At 34.4% G+C, this 19,505-nt stretch overlaps 1 protein-coding gene across 11 annotated transcripts in view; it reads right to left on the bottom strand.

Moving 5' to 3' along the window:
- The window catches only part of LOC129257707 (transient receptor potential cation channel subfamily M member-like 2), a 64,782-nt gene that overhangs the window by 6,149 nt on the left and 39,128 nt on the right, over positions 1 to 19,505 (bottom strand). For 7 of the 11 annotated variants that reach the window (XM_054896098.2, XM_064096531.1, XM_064096530.1 and 4 more), the window contains 20 exons: positions 16,173 to 16,235; positions 14,574 to 14,790; positions 13,879 to 14,104; positions 13,130 to 13,264; positions 12,281 to 12,390; positions 11,588 to 11,768; positions 11,136 to 11,258; positions 10,445 to 10,690; positions 9,246 to 9,420; positions 8,551 to 8,698; positions 8,071 to 8,264; positions 7,071 to 7,203; positions 6,297 to 6,414; positions 4,785 to 4,896; positions 4,386 to 4,540; positions 3,846 to 4,042; positions 3,466 to 3,552; positions 2,281 to 2,386; positions 634 to 777; positions 176 to 289 (listed from right to left, as the gene is read on the bottom strand). In XM_054896098.2, coding sequence (XP_054752073.2) covers positions 176 to 289; positions 634 to 777; positions 2,281 to 2,386; positions 3,466 to 3,552; positions 3,846 to 4,042; positions 4,386 to 4,540; positions 4,785 to 4,896; positions 6,297 to 6,414; positions 7,071 to 7,203; positions 8,071 to 8,264; positions 8,551 to 8,698; positions 9,246 to 9,420; positions 10,445 to 10,690; positions 11,136 to 11,258; positions 11,588 to 11,768; positions 12,281 to 12,390; positions 13,130 to 13,264; positions 13,879 to 14,104; positions 14,574 to 14,790; positions 16,173 to 16,235 — 2,984 coding nt within the window. The remainder of the gene's footprint in view (positions 1 to 175; positions 290 to 633; positions 778 to 2,280; positions 2,387 to 3,465; positions 3,553 to 3,845; positions 4,043 to 4,385; positions 4,541 to 4,784; positions 4,897 to 6,296; positions 6,415 to 7,070; positions 7,204 to 8,070; positions 8,265 to 8,550; positions 8,699 to 9,245; positions 9,421 to 10,444; positions 10,691 to 11,135; positions 11,259 to 11,587; positions 11,769 to 12,280; positions 12,391 to 13,129; positions 13,265 to 13,878; positions 14,105 to 14,573; positions 14,791 to 16,172; positions 16,236 to 19,505) is intronic. The other 4 variants (XM_054896099.2, XM_064096533.1, XM_064096532.1 and 1 more) reach the window with 1 other exon arrangement.

Genomic DNA, 19,505 nt, shown 5'->3' with positions numbered 1-19,505 from the left:
GTCAGTACAATGAAATGATTTTGTTGCGCAAGTCTGCAGCTTCCTAAAACCATCCAAATTATGAACAGATTCCGCTTAGTTTAAATTGGCACCTAACAGCATCAAACAATAACTACTGCATGATATAGTACTCTGTATAAAGACATCTTTGATTTTATACATAATGGTATCTCACCTCAAGATTGAAAGACCCGAAGGCAGAGCCGTCTTCATCATGGAAGTTCATAGCAACCGTTTCCATCCAAGCATTATCTGTGTTCCTTGGATCATCCACATAACCCTTGTATACCTATATAATAAACAAATAAATTTTTTTAAATAGTGAAATTAGAGTTTCGAATCTTAATATTCACCTTTGAAGGAGAATTAAGTATGCAATATGGGAAATCTTTCTTAATTACACATATTCCAATCAAGATTGACGTACATGTAGGGTTTGCTGAAGACCAGTATTTTTTCATGTTGATATATAACTCCCTTTTCAGGAAGTCCCCTTGATAATTAGAGACAACAGATTGGCAGAATATATATATATTTTTGGTTGCTTTCTTTATTTCGCTTGATAAGTAACTAAATACAATCTGAATGTAAATCAGTCACTTCTACTGGAAGGTTTGTCTTGTAATTTCTTACCTCAACCCCGTTTGAGAAGAGTTTCTCAACATGTTCTCTGATGACAGCAGCCTCTTCTTCTGTCTTGTTGAGAGCACCTAAAGCCTCTTCTCCAAATTCTCTCTTCAGCGTCTCACTGACCAGATGACCAGGCTCTACCATACCCTGCATTATTATAAAGTGGGCAAATCCACATAGGCAATTACATTTAAAGACTTTTGCTCGCTTTACAACTTACCTTCATTTGTATCATTCAGTGCTAACAGAAATATGTGCATTTTGTAAACCAAAACTTGTTTGAGCCCTCAAAATCCTTCATACATAAATGTTATATCACTATCTGACATGCTCAATAAAATTACCAGAAAACTGAAACCATTTTCAGGAAATAAAATTAGATCAAACATGCTTACACCCATAATATCAACCATGGCACAATTCCTGTTTGTATGAAAGCAATGTGCAATCAACAAAATTGAGTGTTCAGGACAACAAATTAGATTATTTTGGCTGAAAATATGAAGAGAATCAATTTTGTTTAGTAACTATATAAATGACTTGTGGCCTACGGCCCATTATTGTTGAAATGAGGCAGAGAATTCATACACAATACACAAGGCTAATATAAGATTTGTAGATTTCAGAGATTAATTTTTCATAGAGGCATAGATAGCTATGCACATGATTTCACAAATGCCTGATGAACTTACAAATGCATAAAATATTCCCAACCACATGTGCATTGTTTCTCTCATTTGTATATCCCATATACATAAGATTAACTGTATGCATAAGATTCTCCATATACATATTATTTCCCACTTGAATATCATTTCTTATACACAAATGCAATTAACTATGCTCACATGATTTCCTATGAGCAAATTGTTTTCCCTATTTCTAATATGAACATATCTGCACATCTTTTTCAGTCTCCTCATACCAAATTATATACTAACATTTTTTTTCACTGTTTTTTTTTAAATGAAAGAACACAGTAAAGAGGGATTTTGAATATTTTTGAAGGTAACTCCAAGATCAAATCAGGTTATTTTTCAATTTGTTTTCCTGTATTTGTATTTCTGACTGTTAATCACTAGCGAGCATTGAATTTCTACTTATTGGACAGTAAATCTGGGGGTGTTTCTCAAAGACTTAAGTATGACATATTGTCGCACTTAAATGCCGACGCGTACATGATATGCAACGCGAAATATTATCAATGATAATAATAACAATAATACATAACATTTATAAGGTGCTTACTACGGGTGTTTCTAAGCGCACTGTGTTCTGTTTATGGTTTATACTTGGGATTAAAAGAAGAAAAAAAAGGGGAAAAAATGTGGAAGGTGAAATGACACAGCTAATGCAACTAATACTAATAATCAAAACTGGTGTGAACCTCCAACTGACCGACCCACAACTGTCAATCATCTATTAAACAAGTAGGTTTTGAACTGATTCACAGACTCGGCATTATGAATGTAAGATGGTAGCCTGATCAAAATGCAGTAGTGCGCGTCCACTTGGCATGATCTGACCAATGCAGTCATGCCTTTTATACGGCACGCAACTAGACATTTAAGTACAACTTTAAGTAATACTACTGAAACACCCCCCAGATATTGATGAAATATTTGTGAATCAATAAATATGTCTCCTTACCCCTGGTATAGCCCACTGCTGGTTATCTACTCTCTGTATTGCAATAAATTCTAAGACTGGTTTCTCTTCATCCATCAAGATGGTTCCATCTGGCTTCCTCTTCCATCTACAAACAAAGATAAATAGATGATATTCATCTCAATCAGTAAAGATTGCAATATCATATCATTCTATGATATCAAAGTGAAAAAAAATCCCTCATTCTTGAACATATGAATATACACAAGTATGGATCACTTTGTTTACATTTACATGAAACAAATGGATTCATTTAAAAGACCAAGACGAATATGTTGACATAGGTAAAGATGGGAAATAATTAAACAGTGGTGATTCTCAAAGGTCACTGTCATACATGTCCAAAATAGGAGAACCTACCATTAAAGCGATATTTACAAGAATGATTTCACTCAAAAGTGTTAACAAGACATAAAACTGAGATATTAGGAGCCTTTCAAACATAATAGAAATGAGCAAGTACAAATTATGATATTGGAACTTAGATTTGAAAAGAAATATCTGGAAGGTTGTTTAATAAAACCTTAACAATAGTCCAATCAATTGAGGGTAATTCGTACAGGTATACATTCCTAATTTTAGCAGGGGGAAACCCTGCAATGTCTGAAAAAAAATCTGTTCATAAGTTGTACATGACTTTGCAAATGATTAGAACATGTCATTCGGTGCTAAATTATTATTATTATTTGTTTGGCGTCACCTGTGCCTGGGAGGTGAAAAGCGAACTGAATCACTATGACCCGCAGGTCTCTCCTCCCGATATAACCGATTGGGGGGAGTGCTGGTGGACCACTACACCGGGGTTTCCCCCTACTCTTATTCGAATAGTGCAGTGGGTTCTTAACGTGCAAAGGTGGTGACTCTCCTCTACACGGGGCCTCCATTTAACGTCCTATTCGAGGGATGGAGTGTTTTCCATTGTAACATAGCCTGCATCTATGAAACATGGGAGAGACGTTTACACACAACGCACTGGCTTCAGTCATCCGCCCGGGGTGGACTCGAACCCACAATCTTTGTTCGACGGGCAGACGCGTTACCGACTGAGCCAACAACGCTCTCTTAAAATCAGGCAAAGTTGTAATGTTGATAGAAATTCTTCTTGTTACCAAGCTTTTCAATAGAAAGTTCATTATTTGTAATTTGTTAATATATCTATTTATTTACCTTGTTGCTATTGGGTCAGCTGCATGGTTAGGACCCCATCTTCCCAGGAGACCCCTACCAGAGAGTCCTGTACGTCCTTTGGGATTTCTGCATCATGAAAATAATCAATACAACATAATTCAGCAATATATTGGATTAAATGATACAAAATGTTTGTTTGTTCTTTTTTTCAAAGAATGATGAATCAGACAGGTGACTATTCATGGTAATATCCTACAAGCCAATCAGTACTTGACACTTTTTCCCCACCCAATGTACTTCCCATTTGTTACATTGTTCATATATACATCATACTCCATCAAATGAACATCAAAAGCATAAGTTTGCACTGTTTTCAATGACAGATTACTCCAGCTTTATTCAAAAGACATCCAACTTACAGTGGAAGCCCATCTTTGATTTGGTAAGCTTTCATGTGACTCCTTCGGTTGTATTTACATTTCTCATCCATCTGATTGTATAGAAGTGGTGGACGTGCATTCTTGACCATACTCATCAGGTCAATGTCTGCCCAATGTGGTCCTTCCTTCACACTCTTATGAGTGTATATTACAGGTGTGTAGAGTGGAAAATCCGTCTGGTGTGTGGAGGAAAACAAAGTAGAAGCATCTTATTTAAATTATGAACATGGATGTCAACCATTTTCACAATTCTTGGGGGCTTTGATCATTTGACTGACCAAGATATTGCTGACATTGATTGGATATTGATTTTGAGTTTCTTGTAACACTGTTGTTAATCAATGTAATCAATCGCAATGTAAACAGCAAATTAGCAATTAATAAACTATAACAACAGCAAATTAACTAAGACTTTCTGATGCAAGAAACACACCAGTGACCAATTTCAAATTTGTAATTGATTGCAAGGATTTCGGTGACCTAAGTTTACATGCAAATTGATACCACTAAAAGACTTACTTCCCAAGGTACTTTGTTATCTGGGACAGGAAATCTTCTAAGAGCGGTCCCAGGGTATGGACTGGCTCGAGACTTTTTATGGATCATGATTCCTAGAGCTTCGATGGAGACGGGCACTTCAAATCTACGTTCTTCCTCAGCAATGTCTAGGGATTCTGCAAACAAGAAAAGAGAGGATGAACTAAGCGGCTGGAGTGGAATGGATTTGAACACTCGGGTGAATTTCACCTAGAAAAGTCCTATTAGGATTTTTTTTTTTAAAGAGTCAATATTACAAAAATATCTCAACATGAAGTGCTCTCACAAAAGCAATGTCCTTAGAACGTGACAAATTGTTCAGGACTTCCTTTGATATGCATGCCTTAGATAAGGATATGTCTTTAATATCTTTGTGTTTACCTTCTCTGCTTTTAATCTCTTTGAGTTTTGGTGGTGCCAATTTGCCCTCCACGTTACCACCACGTGAAAGGGCACCGATGATCCAATCAAGGGCATCATTGGTACGTTCCATCTAAAATGGAAGAAAAGGAAAGAACAGTAGTAGTTACTGGGAAAACCACAAAAATAAACACATAGCTGATGATGCAGAAATACTTCTATGAAACCTGCTTCAATGACCACATTTAGATGACAACATGTAGACAACATGGTCATAAAGACCACTTGTCACACTGAGTGGTTTTTATATAAAAGGTTACAGTGTTAATGTAAATGATCCTATGCCACAAGGCATCATTCTTGAAAGAGAATTAGAAAAAAAAAGTTTATTATTTCAGTAGCTTTTAACAGCTGACGTAAAAATCATTGGACTACAGAGCTCGGCACGGTATTGTTCATTTCAGGTTTTTTTTTAATCATTAGCTGTAATATGACATGGCAATCGATAGTAACTCAAATGTTTTGTTGGAATGTCATGATGTTCGGTATTTCATCTGAAGCTAAGGCTAACATACAAGACAGGCATAATTTTTATGACATTTTCCACATGAGCCTGGAATATTGGATTTATAAGTAATGGGGAAAATATCTGGGTTTTTATTTATATGACCCGACCTGAAAGATTCATTGAATTTCAAGACAGAATTTTCCCCAAAACATTAACCATCATATTTTTTTTCAATTATCCTGTGAATTGATTATCTAATGACACCAATATCATGTCGTCGGAGATATTTCAATGTCAGAATACTTTGACAATAATCTTGTATCATGCAGCCCTGCATTGGATAACTGGCGAATCATTTCAGGAAATTCTCCAATGGGTGGACTGAATATCCTTTTTCAAAGGGGAATCCAACCCAAATAAAAACTTGTTTTTAGAGGAAAAAGAAAAATCAGACAAGTTAATAGGTGAAAGTTTGAACAATATCTGACAAACAATATTTAATTCTTAAAAGTTGTAAATATTGTTTATCAGTATACCCATGGAGACTCCAAATAGGTTTCATATGTAATGTCATAGTGATATAAGGCAAGGACTTCTGTTCCACATACTCCAATACATGAAATGGCTAAAATTTCATTTTTTCAAAACTTATACTTCAAATTTTATTTTTTGTTCATGAAAACATAAAAAAAACATACTACCAGGGTTATATTTAGTTTACTGCCCAAGGGGAATGGGAGAAAACCACAAATCCCAGATAATTAAGTACATGGCCTCTGGGAAAGTTGTCCTTGCCCTTTATCATAATTTACTTACCGAGTTGCCAATTTTAAATCTACATAGTCTTCGGGATCTCAATTTTAAAGCAGCTATAACTTTCTTATTGCTTGTCCAATTTCTTTCAAACTTTCACCATTCTATTTCATTTATTTTTCTCCTTTCCAACACAACATTTTATGACAAAGGCTGGATTTCCCTTTAATAAATGACAAAACTTTTAAAATAAAGGTATATGAATTATTTACTCTGTCTTCAAGTCTGGTTAGTCTATCTTCAAAGGCTTTTCCTCCAAGATGTCCTGATTTACCCTTTTGAGTCTCAGCATCAAAGACCTGGTCTAGTTTCATTGTCATGTCTTCAACTCTGTGAAAAACAAAAACATCTAAAACTTGACACCAGAAAAATTAGAAACAGAACACACTGCAAATATCCAACACTGAACAGAAATGCCATTGCATTATTATAAATATATTCATCAAAAGCTCATAATTGCTATTTCATGTCTCTTTAGGACAGATAGAGACTATATCATTATTGCTATAGCCCAACAATTTTTAATCCAGAGATTTAGCAATCCTACCACATGCAGGTATGTAAGCATTATAGCAGAAATAGCATAAAACTCCTACATATATTTGTCTCATTTTAATCGCATCATTATCCTTTGTTTGAAGATGTGGCCTTTTTTTCATGGAAATTATCACTAAATTCCTCAAATTGCCAATGCAATGGACAGTTTAAAATATCTTGTTTTTCAGTCATATTGGCAAATTTTATCTTCTAAACAATTTAATAGCCCTTTTTCATATTTCCTTCACATACATCTCCTTTAATATGATGTACCACTGTAAAGCCCCAAAAAAAGTATGTAAAAAGGGCGAGGGAAAACAGAGACAGTGTATATAGTTGGGACTAACAAAATGATAAATGCGGTAATGACATAATAACGAGGCTGATCTAAAAAGCTATATATAATTCGTTGTCATAAAAGGGCATGTATAAGGTAGTGTATAACTAACCTATCACCAGCTACTTTGACCCTTTCATTGAGATCCTGTTGAACCAATACTCTTTGCTTAGCTGTGTAGTTATCTGAATTGATGCCTTCCCACAGAACAAGAGTCTTCTTTTCTTGATCCGTCAATGATTGCTCTACAAAGAGAGGATAATAAGGGAAAATTAAATGTGAAACGAGGTATATTGATGGTCTCACTCTATTACTTGTGAAAAGATCCAGTAAAACAATTATTTGTTGTAAGAATTAGTGATGATGATGGTGATGACTATGATGGAAATGATGATGACGATGATGATGATGGAGATGATACTGATGGCAGGGAAGCAATTCTTTTGAAAAATTGCTATATTTTGAGGGGTAAAAATCCACTTTGGTGAAAATGCAAATTTCAAACATTTATGCAATACCATGTGTATTACATTTTTTTTTTTGAAAAAAGTTTTGTCATCAACTCTTAGTATTTCCATAATAAAACAGAATAAAATACTGCAAAAATGAATAGTGGACATCTCAGTGATGATGACAAAGATGTTATGTTGATACTTATTTTGTTGATTATAATCATTACAAACTCAAAAGCTTAAAATTCAACAGATAAGTGATTTCTAATTCATTTTCTTACTGAAAATAGTCTCCTTTAATTCCAATAATTCCTAATTTTATTAGATTCAGTGATAGATTGTTTGTAGTACCTTTAAAACGGCAAAGATTGTCTTACCCTTTACTACGCTTCTTAGCAATTTGTTCAGTTATTTGGGTAAAGAACCACATTCCTTTCCATATTTGTACAGGCATTTTGTAAGAATATAGATGAAAGGTGCATTTTCTCATGGGTGCCGCCAAAACTGCAAAGTACATTTTGTTCAAAGAAAGCTCCAACCTTAAATGACAGTCCAATATCAATAACTCAATTCTCATAAAAATTTGGAGGTATTGCAACTGAACTTTTCATATGACTATACTACAATCAATCTCAAGTAAAGTTCAATAAACTTGCTTACTGAGCTCGGGTATCTGCCAACTGGTGCATGTATGGCAGCAGCATCGAAGGATAAAGCGTATCGTATAGAATAAATGAGAGATGATGATGAAGGGCGGTATGAGAGGGGGACGGTTGAAGTATTCCTTGATTAGGTCGTAGCGCTGAAACTTCCAGAAGGTGTCGGTGTTGTCTTGGATGGCCGAGAAAGTATAACTGCACAAGAAAAGGAGAGAATAATGATTTTGTTGATATTAGAAATGGTGAAAATAAAATGGAAAAGAGATGAAGGTAACATGCATATTGAAGAGGTGTGTAATTGCCAGAATGGTCAAGTCACACATATTAAGTGTGAGACTCCCACGGTAGGGTATCGTGCTCATCCACACAAAAGCTCTTTCTCATCCTTACATCACAACCTCATCACGTATCATTGCTGAGCTGTCAAAATCTTGTATCTCAAAATAAATAAAAAACTGTTTACTTTCTAGACGATACTGACCTGAACATGGCAATGAGTAGATTAAGGAGTAGGACATTACTGATCATCATATAACCAGCTAACAGAATGATACCAATCCAAGAATGTTGAGGACATGGATTGAAGTCCACACCATCAACCAAGGTTGCATTGTCTGTGCAGTCAGATCCTATAGAGAGAAACAGAGCAACAACAGGTCATTATACATTTATTCTACCGGACTGAAATGTCGAAATGACAGTGTAATTCAAATGCTTTATTTTTCATCATTAACTCGGTGCCTTCTTACTAGGCGAAATTATATTTCTTAGGAAACAATCAATAATAAAAATACCTGTATAAAACAAAATAATCTAGAGTTCCACTGTATTCATTAACTGAGTTCAGTTCCTTTCTAAAGACACTAAACTTTTAACAGATAATCAGTCTTTATACTCCACCCCTTCCTTCTTTTCACTGCATTAAGAAAGCAAATAATCACATCAAAACAACTGTAAGAAAAGAGAGCAGTATAATAATTCACTGAAAATTCAAGAGAACACAATATATCAGCATATCAAAGTTATCAAACCTCAAAAAGATAACAAATGTGATTTGTCAAAAATTATCTATTTTCAATTGTATACTATTCCCAACGTAGATGTGCAATATGTATCTTCATACATACATTTGACCAAAACCTATTTGAATTGAATTGAATATTGGTATGATCTTACCTTCAATGACCTCCAGGAAGAGTTCTCCAAAGATCTGAAAGTATGACCTCATGAGTATTCCTCTCATGATAACACTGACATTGGTCTCATCAGGGAAGAGAATAGCCTGGGATGCGATCCCGTAACCGATGAGAAACACAGCTAAGATGGCGATGAAGAACATCAAATCAACCATCTAACAGGGCGAGTAAAATCAGATATAGATATTAGAGCGGGAGACTATAAAAACGAAATACAACTGTCATCAAATAGTACTGAAACGCTAAATAATTTATGTAAGCCACTCTAAGAAATTTGTATAAGGCAACGGATTCAGCGAGTTTAATTGAAGATTCCCCTGATGTTTTCATAACTGTAGGTATACAAACAAAAACTTTTTATTTGCTGTATCTTGTTTCTCTATTACATTGAGAGAACAGACCTTGACAAGCCAATGGCCTCCTGTGTATCCCACACATCAACCACAAGACAGCCACTAGCTATATTTTTCATATTGGTTTTATTTACATTTCTAAAGAGATGTGGAATGAAATAAACTGAATGAAAATGACATGAATTTTAGCAATGACTCCATTCTCAATTCAGAAAAAATTGAATTATGAAACAACAATCCCTGTAGTAACATGTTTCCTAAAAGTCTTTGACTAATAAATTCTCTAATTTTTACAAGGTTTTAAAACACACAGATCAAAACATTCCTGTATTCAATAAATGAGTGTGGTACAACCTTGTTCAAACTTGATGTGACAAAGTTGAGCAACATTTACATTGTTAATCGAAAAGCTCTGCATTGCATAGTAAACACAGCATGTCAAAAGTTTTACAAACTCATGACATCATAATTGAATTGAGGTTCTAACAAGATGGCAATTCACAGCCAAATGAAATAAGGATGATGCCATATTTTTTTCATATGATGTTCTGACTTTTTCTACACAGTTTGGGGTGTGTGTTATACTGAAATATAATCACTTTAAACATATTTGACTTCATTGGAAAAACAGCTATTTGTAGCCAGGCTACATAGCATATTTCTTGCGTCTCTTACAACATATTTTTTCAAACCCCATATCCCATTATCTTTGTCCACAAAATGTCGCCACAAATGTCGCCACGCTTTGTTGTTAGATTTGTTGCAAAGTTTTGTTGGCGGGCTTTGTCACAGCATGTCTGAAGAGCGCCCTCAATGTTTGACTAACCATCCTTTGGATCATGATAAGTTTTGGTCCCAGTTGCTTGCTGATGGAAAAGATATGAAGCAGTCGAATACAGAAGAGGATGAGGTTCAACGAAAGAACAACATGACCTGCTTCAGAGAAGCCACTAAACCGTAAAATCTCCCCAACTGCAAAGGATGTCAAGGTCGCAAGGTCAAGTAAGTTCCAGTAGTCAGTGATCCATGCAATGAGACGGCTCTTCCAAGTGCTGCTTTCACCTTGAGCAATCTGTGTGAAAGAAAAAAAGCATTTGCTGTCAGATGAATGTCACCATTGCTACTTTGACCTGCAGTCAAGTGTACCAATAGCAAAATAAAATAGAAACATTAAATATTCTTTTTGAAGTTCATTTTCTTTCCTGTTAGTTTTTCTGTTTTTTCTTTGATGGAATGATGAAAACCTTTAGAAATCTGTCAGATCTTAATGATTTGATAATGCATCTCATTTATTATATCCACTTAAATATGATATCAGTATGATGTCATTAATACCAAAGGAACAATTTGTATTCACAAAATAAGACAAAGGCATGTTATTAATCAAAAGAGCAAGAAGCTACAAGCAAACAGATTAAGACATTGCGAATAAGAAATGTTGGCAGACTTAAATGCATCAGAATTACAGATATATAGTTCAATTTATTTCTTTTTTGATACTTTCAAGTTGCCATTACCTGTCTAAACTCCTCAGTGAATAAAGAAATAACCCAGACGATGAGGACATACTCAAAGACTTCCTTCTCAAATTTGCCAAGGATGACATAGCTGTACAGCACCAAGAAGACAATGTAGGACAACTGTAATGGCAAAATTATTGGAGGAAGATTTGAGTTGAAAGAGAGGGAGAAATGAGTCATAAAGAAAGGGGAAAGAGAAAATAAATTACATTTTAAGTTAGTCACCTTAACTTACAAGAGACTTTTGCAATGAATACTTTCATTAGAATACACATTTAAACACTGGAAAACCAGAAATAGAATACTGAGAAATAAAGAGTAACATTTATCTTTTCTATAATAGATATCAGTCAGATTTTGCAGTTGTTTCATATTGGGTACACAAAAAATGACCTCCCACATACTTGCTATGTCACAGATTACAGTACAACCAATGCCTGGATACATACTACATTATGTCTGAAAGTGATCATGGGTGCATCGTAGAAGAACTTGAATCTTTGCCACCATGATAGTTCTTTGCCACTGTCTCTGATGTCAAGACGAGCATTCATAAGGCTGAATGTATCTTCATCTTTTTCCTCCTCTGATTTAGGCTTGGCAGCATGGCCGTTCTTGTTCTCAAGTAACCTGAAATAAAAAGAGATTATTAAAGATTTACAATCACAACGATGACAATGGTAACGAAAATGATAATAATGAATGTGATGGTGAATATGAATATGATGATAATGATGGTAATAGTGCAGGGGGATAATGAAGACGATGATGAGTTTAATGATGATAATGACGACGACAACGACGATGACTATGATGATGAGGGCGATGATGATGATGATGATGGAGAGGAGGAGTTTGATGATGGTATTGGATTAGGCAATGATGATGAGGAGGAGGAGGAGGAAGACAAGTTTGATGCTGCTGTTGGCCATGGTAATAGTAATAATGAAGTGTTTATTCATGATTGACATAAAGATGCTGTTATAATGACGATGGTGATAGTGACTTTTTTTTTTACAAACATTACAAAAATACAATTAGGGAGCAGAAGAAAGGAAATTTACTTTGACAAAATCAGATACACTTTGAATCAGTTTCCAAAATATTCCACCACTGATCTAGTAATATGTTGTAATACTGACCTGGTCTGGCTTGCCATTCCACTGTCACCGCTCTCAGAAGGAGGTTGGACAACAACTCCCATCTCCATACTCTTATTCCTTGGATCACCTTCAGGTACAAATACATCATCCTGAACAAGGCAAACAAATTAATGAGAAGAGCGAACTGACATAGACATAACCCTCAGAAAATGAAATGTCGGGTTATCTGATTGGATGTTGATGGCTTTGTAAACAAATATGATGTCTTTGTAAAAATATATCCATGGGTTATACTTAAAGGGGAATTATTTTTGTATTTGGTTGTAAGGTATGGTGTGTGTTTACAACAAGACAGTACTATGTAACATCTCACAACTAAAAAAAAGAAAAATATCTCTTAGTGTTAAAGTATCAACATTTTCTCTTTTGCAAAACAATTAATTTTGTCTTAGGCCCTCAAAACAGTTCTCCCTAAATTGTAAAACATGCATGATATTTCAACCAAACACTTCTTTGGCAAAAAATGGAAATGCAGCTCTCTATATTAACACTAACTTTTATACACAAACATTAACAATGCAATAAATGTGGAGCTAAAAACTTTTACAATATAAAAAAAAATAAATCCACAATTTAGCTTTTGAAGTAAATATTAATCTAGAAATAAAAAATGATTAACAAAAATGATAATCAAAATATGTGCTACATAGTGAATTGAAGCAATTACTCTAAGAATAGTACAAGAGGTTTATACATCTGTAAAGTAAACAGAGAAATAGGGCTTATTCTAGTAAAAACACAAAGAGCTTCATATATCTATATATTACACAACAGGACAGATCTTATTCTAATGAATTTTGAAAAAAGGACAATGCTTAGTCTACTTACAACTGATTTAACAGCCAGCTTCTCCTTCTTCTTGCTTAGTATCTTCTCAAGCTCTGCTTGTTCTTCATCACCCTCATCTTCACGGAACTTCACCAAAAAATATATCAATGGCGGGAACAAGGTACACATCCATAGCTACACCAAAGAAATAGAAACAAATCAGTTGAGTGCATATAAATATGATTCTCTAAAACAGTGAAAACACTGAGTGTATTACCAAAGCTCAACCAACAATATTTATCATACATTTTGACAAAATAGCTCAAATAAGAGTCCAACAATTTGACACCATAACTAAAATGAGAAACATGATTATATAGTAAATTCAGCTGATTTTCTGCAAAATATATATCAGCGGTTCATTTGTACAAGTCAACCTTCCATATTAAAGTTGGGTATTAACTTAAGTCAAAGCACTTTGATAGACCAGATTATGCAAAACAAATGTGTTATATACTATAGATACACTGTATAAAATGTTAAATTTGTCTTCAGTCAAACAGATTTATGTGGTCTAAATAGTTTTGACATTTGTAAAACAAAATTCAATCTCAAATCTGAGACACGAATGTGCGACTGAATCTGCATCAGTCAAATCTGTTATACAAGACCACAAATCTATTTGTTTTAGGTGAAAATTTTACTTAGATATATGATACATATTTTATGTGCTCCGGTTTGCACAAAGTTGCTCAAATCTGATTAAACTGCATATATTCAATTATGGGATAACAAATCATATAAATTACCTGAAATGGACGTGTTTCATCTGAGATTTTACCCATCCAGATTTGAGTGAGAAGATTCTGTACTCCCGAGTGTGCAATGAAGTTCTTGTCCAATGCCTCCACAGCCAAATTAAGGCAGGTAGAATTACCCCAGAATGGAAGCTCACAGACGAGAAGCAAGGCTGAACGTTCTTCATCCTCCACATAGCACTCATTCAGAACACCTATGGCTAACTCTTCATAGGTTCTAAGAGGAATACAAGATGAATACACGTTGATATCAGAATGGCAACGAAGAATTTTTAGACTTACTATATAAAATTCAAATAACAGTGAATATTTTTTTTCATAAGATTCATCAGCAGCAAATCTGTTTAATTCAGCATAACAGCAATTTTTCATTGCTTCGTATCACTTTTAATATGATATTGTTACTCACCTCCATACTGCTCCTTGAGCATTTGTATTCAAATGGATCTACTTGAATTTATTCCTATAATCTTAAGGATTATCATTATCATTCTTTACATTTTTCATCACTATCATGCATAAACATCATCAAACCACCACCATCACAACCACTACCATCACCATCACAACCACAACCACCACCATACCACCACAACCATCATCATTATTATCATCATCATCATCACCAACATTATCATCATCATCATTACTATCACTAAATTACAAGTCACTGCAACTCCACTTACTCTGCGTGTGCTACCATGTTATCAATCTGGTCCGAGTCGTCTTCCTTGTCGGCCATTCCCTTCAGCATCTTGCTTGCTGCTAGTGCGGAAGCTATGGATTCCCTGCCTTCCTCCCAGAACAGCTTGGCCATATCATGCCAATTCTGCAGGATGGCATAGATGAAAAGTTCGCGGAGAGGATACTCAAACTGGTTGGTTTGCATATTCTTATTCATGTCTGAAAGCAAAACGGATATAGCTTAGATTAATATAGTGATTGATGACATTAATCCCATTACAAATGATTATTATAACACACTGAATCCTATGCACATGGTTTGCATTCTTTGTTTCCTTGATTATAAAGCAGTTATTCTATTTCATTTTATTTCCATACAAATAGAATAAGAAACAGCTCAAAGCAGATAATATAAATGAAGAAAAAAATAATTTGGAGTAGCATGTCTTTATACTGCTTGAGATTTTCATAATATAAGAAAAATAAAATATTTTGTATCTTTACATATTGGTAAATATTTGTAAATTCAAAAGCATAAAGAAACACTTATTCTGATATACATCTAGAATGAGAAAACAAAGACAGAAAGTTGCTACGATCGAAGTGCTAATAAAAAAAAATGTTTCAAAATATAATTCATATATATTGTATACAAATTTGTATTCAATTGCTTATCATCACATTAACTATTGTTGTTGGTTTCAATGTGAACATAAAAGTCATAATGAATCTGGTACAGACTATTAAATATGTTGGAAAACAATGAAAATGGCATACAGTACATGCAGTGTGGAAATATTCATAATGATGATGCAACAAGTTTAATGTAATTGAATTATGTTTCTATGGTCCTAACAATATAGACAATGTCTGTGTAGGTGCACCTGATTCAAGTATTTTTCCCTATTAATAATCATGACTTACTTCTTTTCAATGTTTCTAAACTACAGCTAAACTTCATTGAAACAAATTATCTAAATATTAAAAATGCATTTTTTGGACCATCAAAAAATGATATATCTGACTGGATTTGAATGTATATATTACTCTCAAAGAAAATTAAAGCATGCAGGATAACTAATATGTAACACAATCAAATTTTGATGACTTCACGTGTAAAAGTATTAGTGATCGTAGCATGCAAATATGAACAAATTCATCCAATGTGACAAAAGTGCTTTTACGATTATCAATTAGCAATATAAATTTGTTAGTACATATAAACAATAATGATGACAACAGAAAAAAAAAATAAAGCATATTCTTATATCAATTTTCTTTTCCTCAAAGGTGGCATCTATTTACAAATGCTTTTATTACAATGCATAAAATAAAAGCTCGTTGTAAACTAAAATAAGAGAAAAGAATAAGTTTTTCGAATGAAAACAATAAAATCATAATTGGTACTGTCCTGAGCATGTGATATTTTTTGCAGTTCAAGTTTATATAACATGAGAAAAGCCAACATTAGAATTATAATGATGTGTTATTAAGATTTCAAAATGTAAACTAAAACAAAAGATGCTTAAAAACATGATGCAGTTGCAGTAGCATTCCTTTCATTGATACTGAAAAAAAAATACTCATGCCAATCATTCCACCTTTTAAAGGGTTTGTCACATTTCCAACACGCGCAAGGACTGAGCGTCGACACCCGGCTAAACCTTGAGAAAATATGACACAAGTAATAATTTCTAATGAAAATATTTGATTATGTCTTAAGAAATAAGCCAATGTTTCATCTAAAAGACACAAGCTATTGAGGAAAAAAAAAGGAAAGTGAACTTTTGGATAACCAAACATAAATTATACTCTCATCAGATCTGGCATTCAGCTCTAACAGGCTGGGAATCATGAATAAGGCCTTTACAAAGACAATTAAACATCAGAAAAATATCAGCAAAATAAAGTTTTAGCACATTAGGCTACCCACACTTAACCACCAGATTTAAAGGTAAACCATGGCTTATAAAGTGAAACCTACAGTGTAAGTTCAGAAATGGGACTAATGTCATAAACTGTTATTCTGGACTTTTCACATTTCCTAGGAGGAAACTCTACAACACACCAGTTCCTTTGATAATGCAAGTCAAATCACAATGGAGAGCCGAGAGGCTTTTGTCAAAAGTTGATGGACTGGGCAGCATCAGAATCTCTCGACTCTGGACAACGACATATTTGCAATTGTTCTTCCGTGGGAAATCTTCAGATGATCTGCTGTCCCAGTCAACCAACTTCTGACAAAAGCCTCTCAGCTCTCCATCTTGATTTTAGTTGCATTTTCAAAGGAATCAATGCGTTGTAGAGAGTTTCCCCGTAGTAAAAGCGAAAACTCCCTATTGGTGAAAACCAGACTTGTTTTATCCTGTTAGAGAAATAATTTATCCTTGCTTTGTGGCCTGCTAATCATCCCAACTAAGTGTATGCAGTATTACATTTTCGAAAATTCAAGTGCATTATGAACATGTATACCCCATTACTATTTTATGCAAAGATATAAACAAACTTATCAATATTTCATAGTCACCACTTTTGAGCCTGTGAACTATTATGCTTTAGCCAAATTTACATTTCGTAAATGTGTTTTGATGGATTACATACACCCCTGATGAACTAACTATACATGTGAGTTATATTAATTATGGATGACAACATTACCTCTGGATTTACCTCTAATAATACATGGTACTGAAAAAATATATATATATTCCAGGAACTTGGTGGTCATCATGAGCAAATTTCAATATACATTTATAACCATGAATCTCAAGTAAAAACAATTCATGGTCCCTGCCTCCCAATTTATACATAGTACATGCATGTCCCACACAAAAATAGTACTTTGGGCTTAAGTCAACCCCCAAATTCAGAAATGTAGCTTATAAGCTGTAGAGTTAAACATATACAAGATTCAAGATTTTATTTCTGGACTGCTGGAAACGTCTCCAACCTTGTACAGTTTGGTACATGTCATGCTTGAGTGAACCTAACATTTCACCTACATGTAGCTCTCCCTTAGATTCTTCATTGAATCAAGCATTGTTCCTTATTATGACATCACCTTAAAGCTGATCTGCTTTTTCAAAGTTAATACAAAATCCTAAAATTCATTTTGGATGACTTATTGTGGGTTGTGAGGTGGATGGTCACTTATGCACCAAACCATGAAATGGCCAAACATAATGTACACAACAGGAATGTAAATCCACATACTAAAAACAAGATCAACCATGATCTTTTTTTTTCTTTTAACATCCCAAAATAGTTATTTTATAACCAAAAGATAAACCTAAATATAAAATTATGTATCAATATCATATCCAGACTTGTAACTTGGGGTGCTTTTATTTGCTCCTTTTTCAAAAACAAATTGCAACCTTGGCCACTAAAACAGTAGGGGAAGGCGGGTTAAGTAGTGACACTTTTTGCATTTTGCATGTTAGAATTGATGTGATTAATAATATTGTAGAAATAAGTACCTTGCCTTTTAATTAGATTCTTGGGAAATATTTTTCACCTATATATAACTTTTTATCCCCACACTGAAAGTCACTGTGACCTTTGAAAAAAACAATGTCAAATGGCTCAACTTGCCCCATCTGTGGGGTAAGTTGTGCCACATTCTGGGGTAAGTTGAGCCACAAAAACTATGTACAAAATGTATGCGGGAAGAACCCGCATGTTAAATTTTCATTTAAAGTCTTTTCACTTGCTAATTCTCTGTAAATAATAACATCCTCTATAAAAAGTAAAAGAACTGTCATATGAATTTGCTCCTTTCTGGCTGCATATCAATGGCTTTTAAAGTTTTTTTTAAATATTATACATTACCATAAGGATTACCATGGCTCAACTTGCCCCATGTTGGCTGGCTCAAAACACCCCAGTCAGAACTTAATGCGATATTTTCACATCCACACATTTCTTATGCATCCATCATGTAAAAGACTATGACAAGAATGAGAATCCATACCTGGACTAACAATAATGTTCTTATTTCTTTATTATATTTATAGACGTGTGTGTGTGTAAAGAGCACTGATCTATTTCACACCCTTTTTTGCTTTTTTGGCTGAAATTTGTATTTTTCCCTCTAAAAAAGTACTTTTTGTTTCGAAGTTGAAAACAATATGGTGGGGTTAAGGGTTATGTAATGGGTTATCAATACATGACACCACCACAATGTCTGACTCATTCATTATTGGCCTGGGGGTGGTGGCTCAACTTGCCCCTATGCTCAACTTACCCCGCCTTCCCCTACCCAGTATCATCTCTGCTGTAGATAACACTGCCTTTGATACAAACCAAATAAACCAATATCCAAACAATAAAAAAAACTGTATCATCCACCCGAATGAATGACTCAAACCTTGATAACCACAGGGAAGCTAGAATGAGTGTATGAACCCCAAGATATCAGTGATATATTACCATCTACACGGAAACCTGTATCAATATCTATAGGTTCATCTTCGGGAAGGAATTTCATCTCTATGTGTTCTTGGATTGTGGCCAAAGGCACTTGCGGGTAGAATGAAGCAGGATCAAGAACAGCGAACACGTAAAAACAGTTTTAGACACAAATGGTTTCACACTTCATGCACAAAAGAATCTCTATAAAACTGCCATCTAAATACAAACAAGCATAAAGGTGTCATAAAAAGAATACTGATTTGTTTAAGATTACGAACCACATAGGCATACCATCCCTGGGGTACCAGACCTTGCATTTCCAATCAGAGGCAAATAGATGTATTTTTCTCTTTTAATGACTATATATATAGTATATGAACTCGGTCAAATGATGTCCTATCTGTACACCTTCTTTTCATTTAAACGATGAAGCCATTAGATGCTACAGAAATCCCATTGGATACAGTGTTATGGAACAATGTTTTCTTTCCCCCTTCCAATCATTCAACTCTTTTGTGCTA

The sequence above is a fragment of the Lytechinus pictus genome, chromosome 3 (genome assembly GCF_037042905.1).
Source record: "Lytechinus pictus isolate F3 Inbred chromosome 3, Lp3.0, whole genome shotgun sequence".
Classification (NCBI taxonomy): Eukaryota; Metazoa; Echinodermata; class Echinoidea; order Temnopleuroida; family Toxopneustidae; genus Lytechinus; species Lytechinus pictus.
The sequence above is the reverse complement of the archived record's forward strand: the minus strand, read 5'-3'. Positions and strand labels throughout refer to the sequence as shown.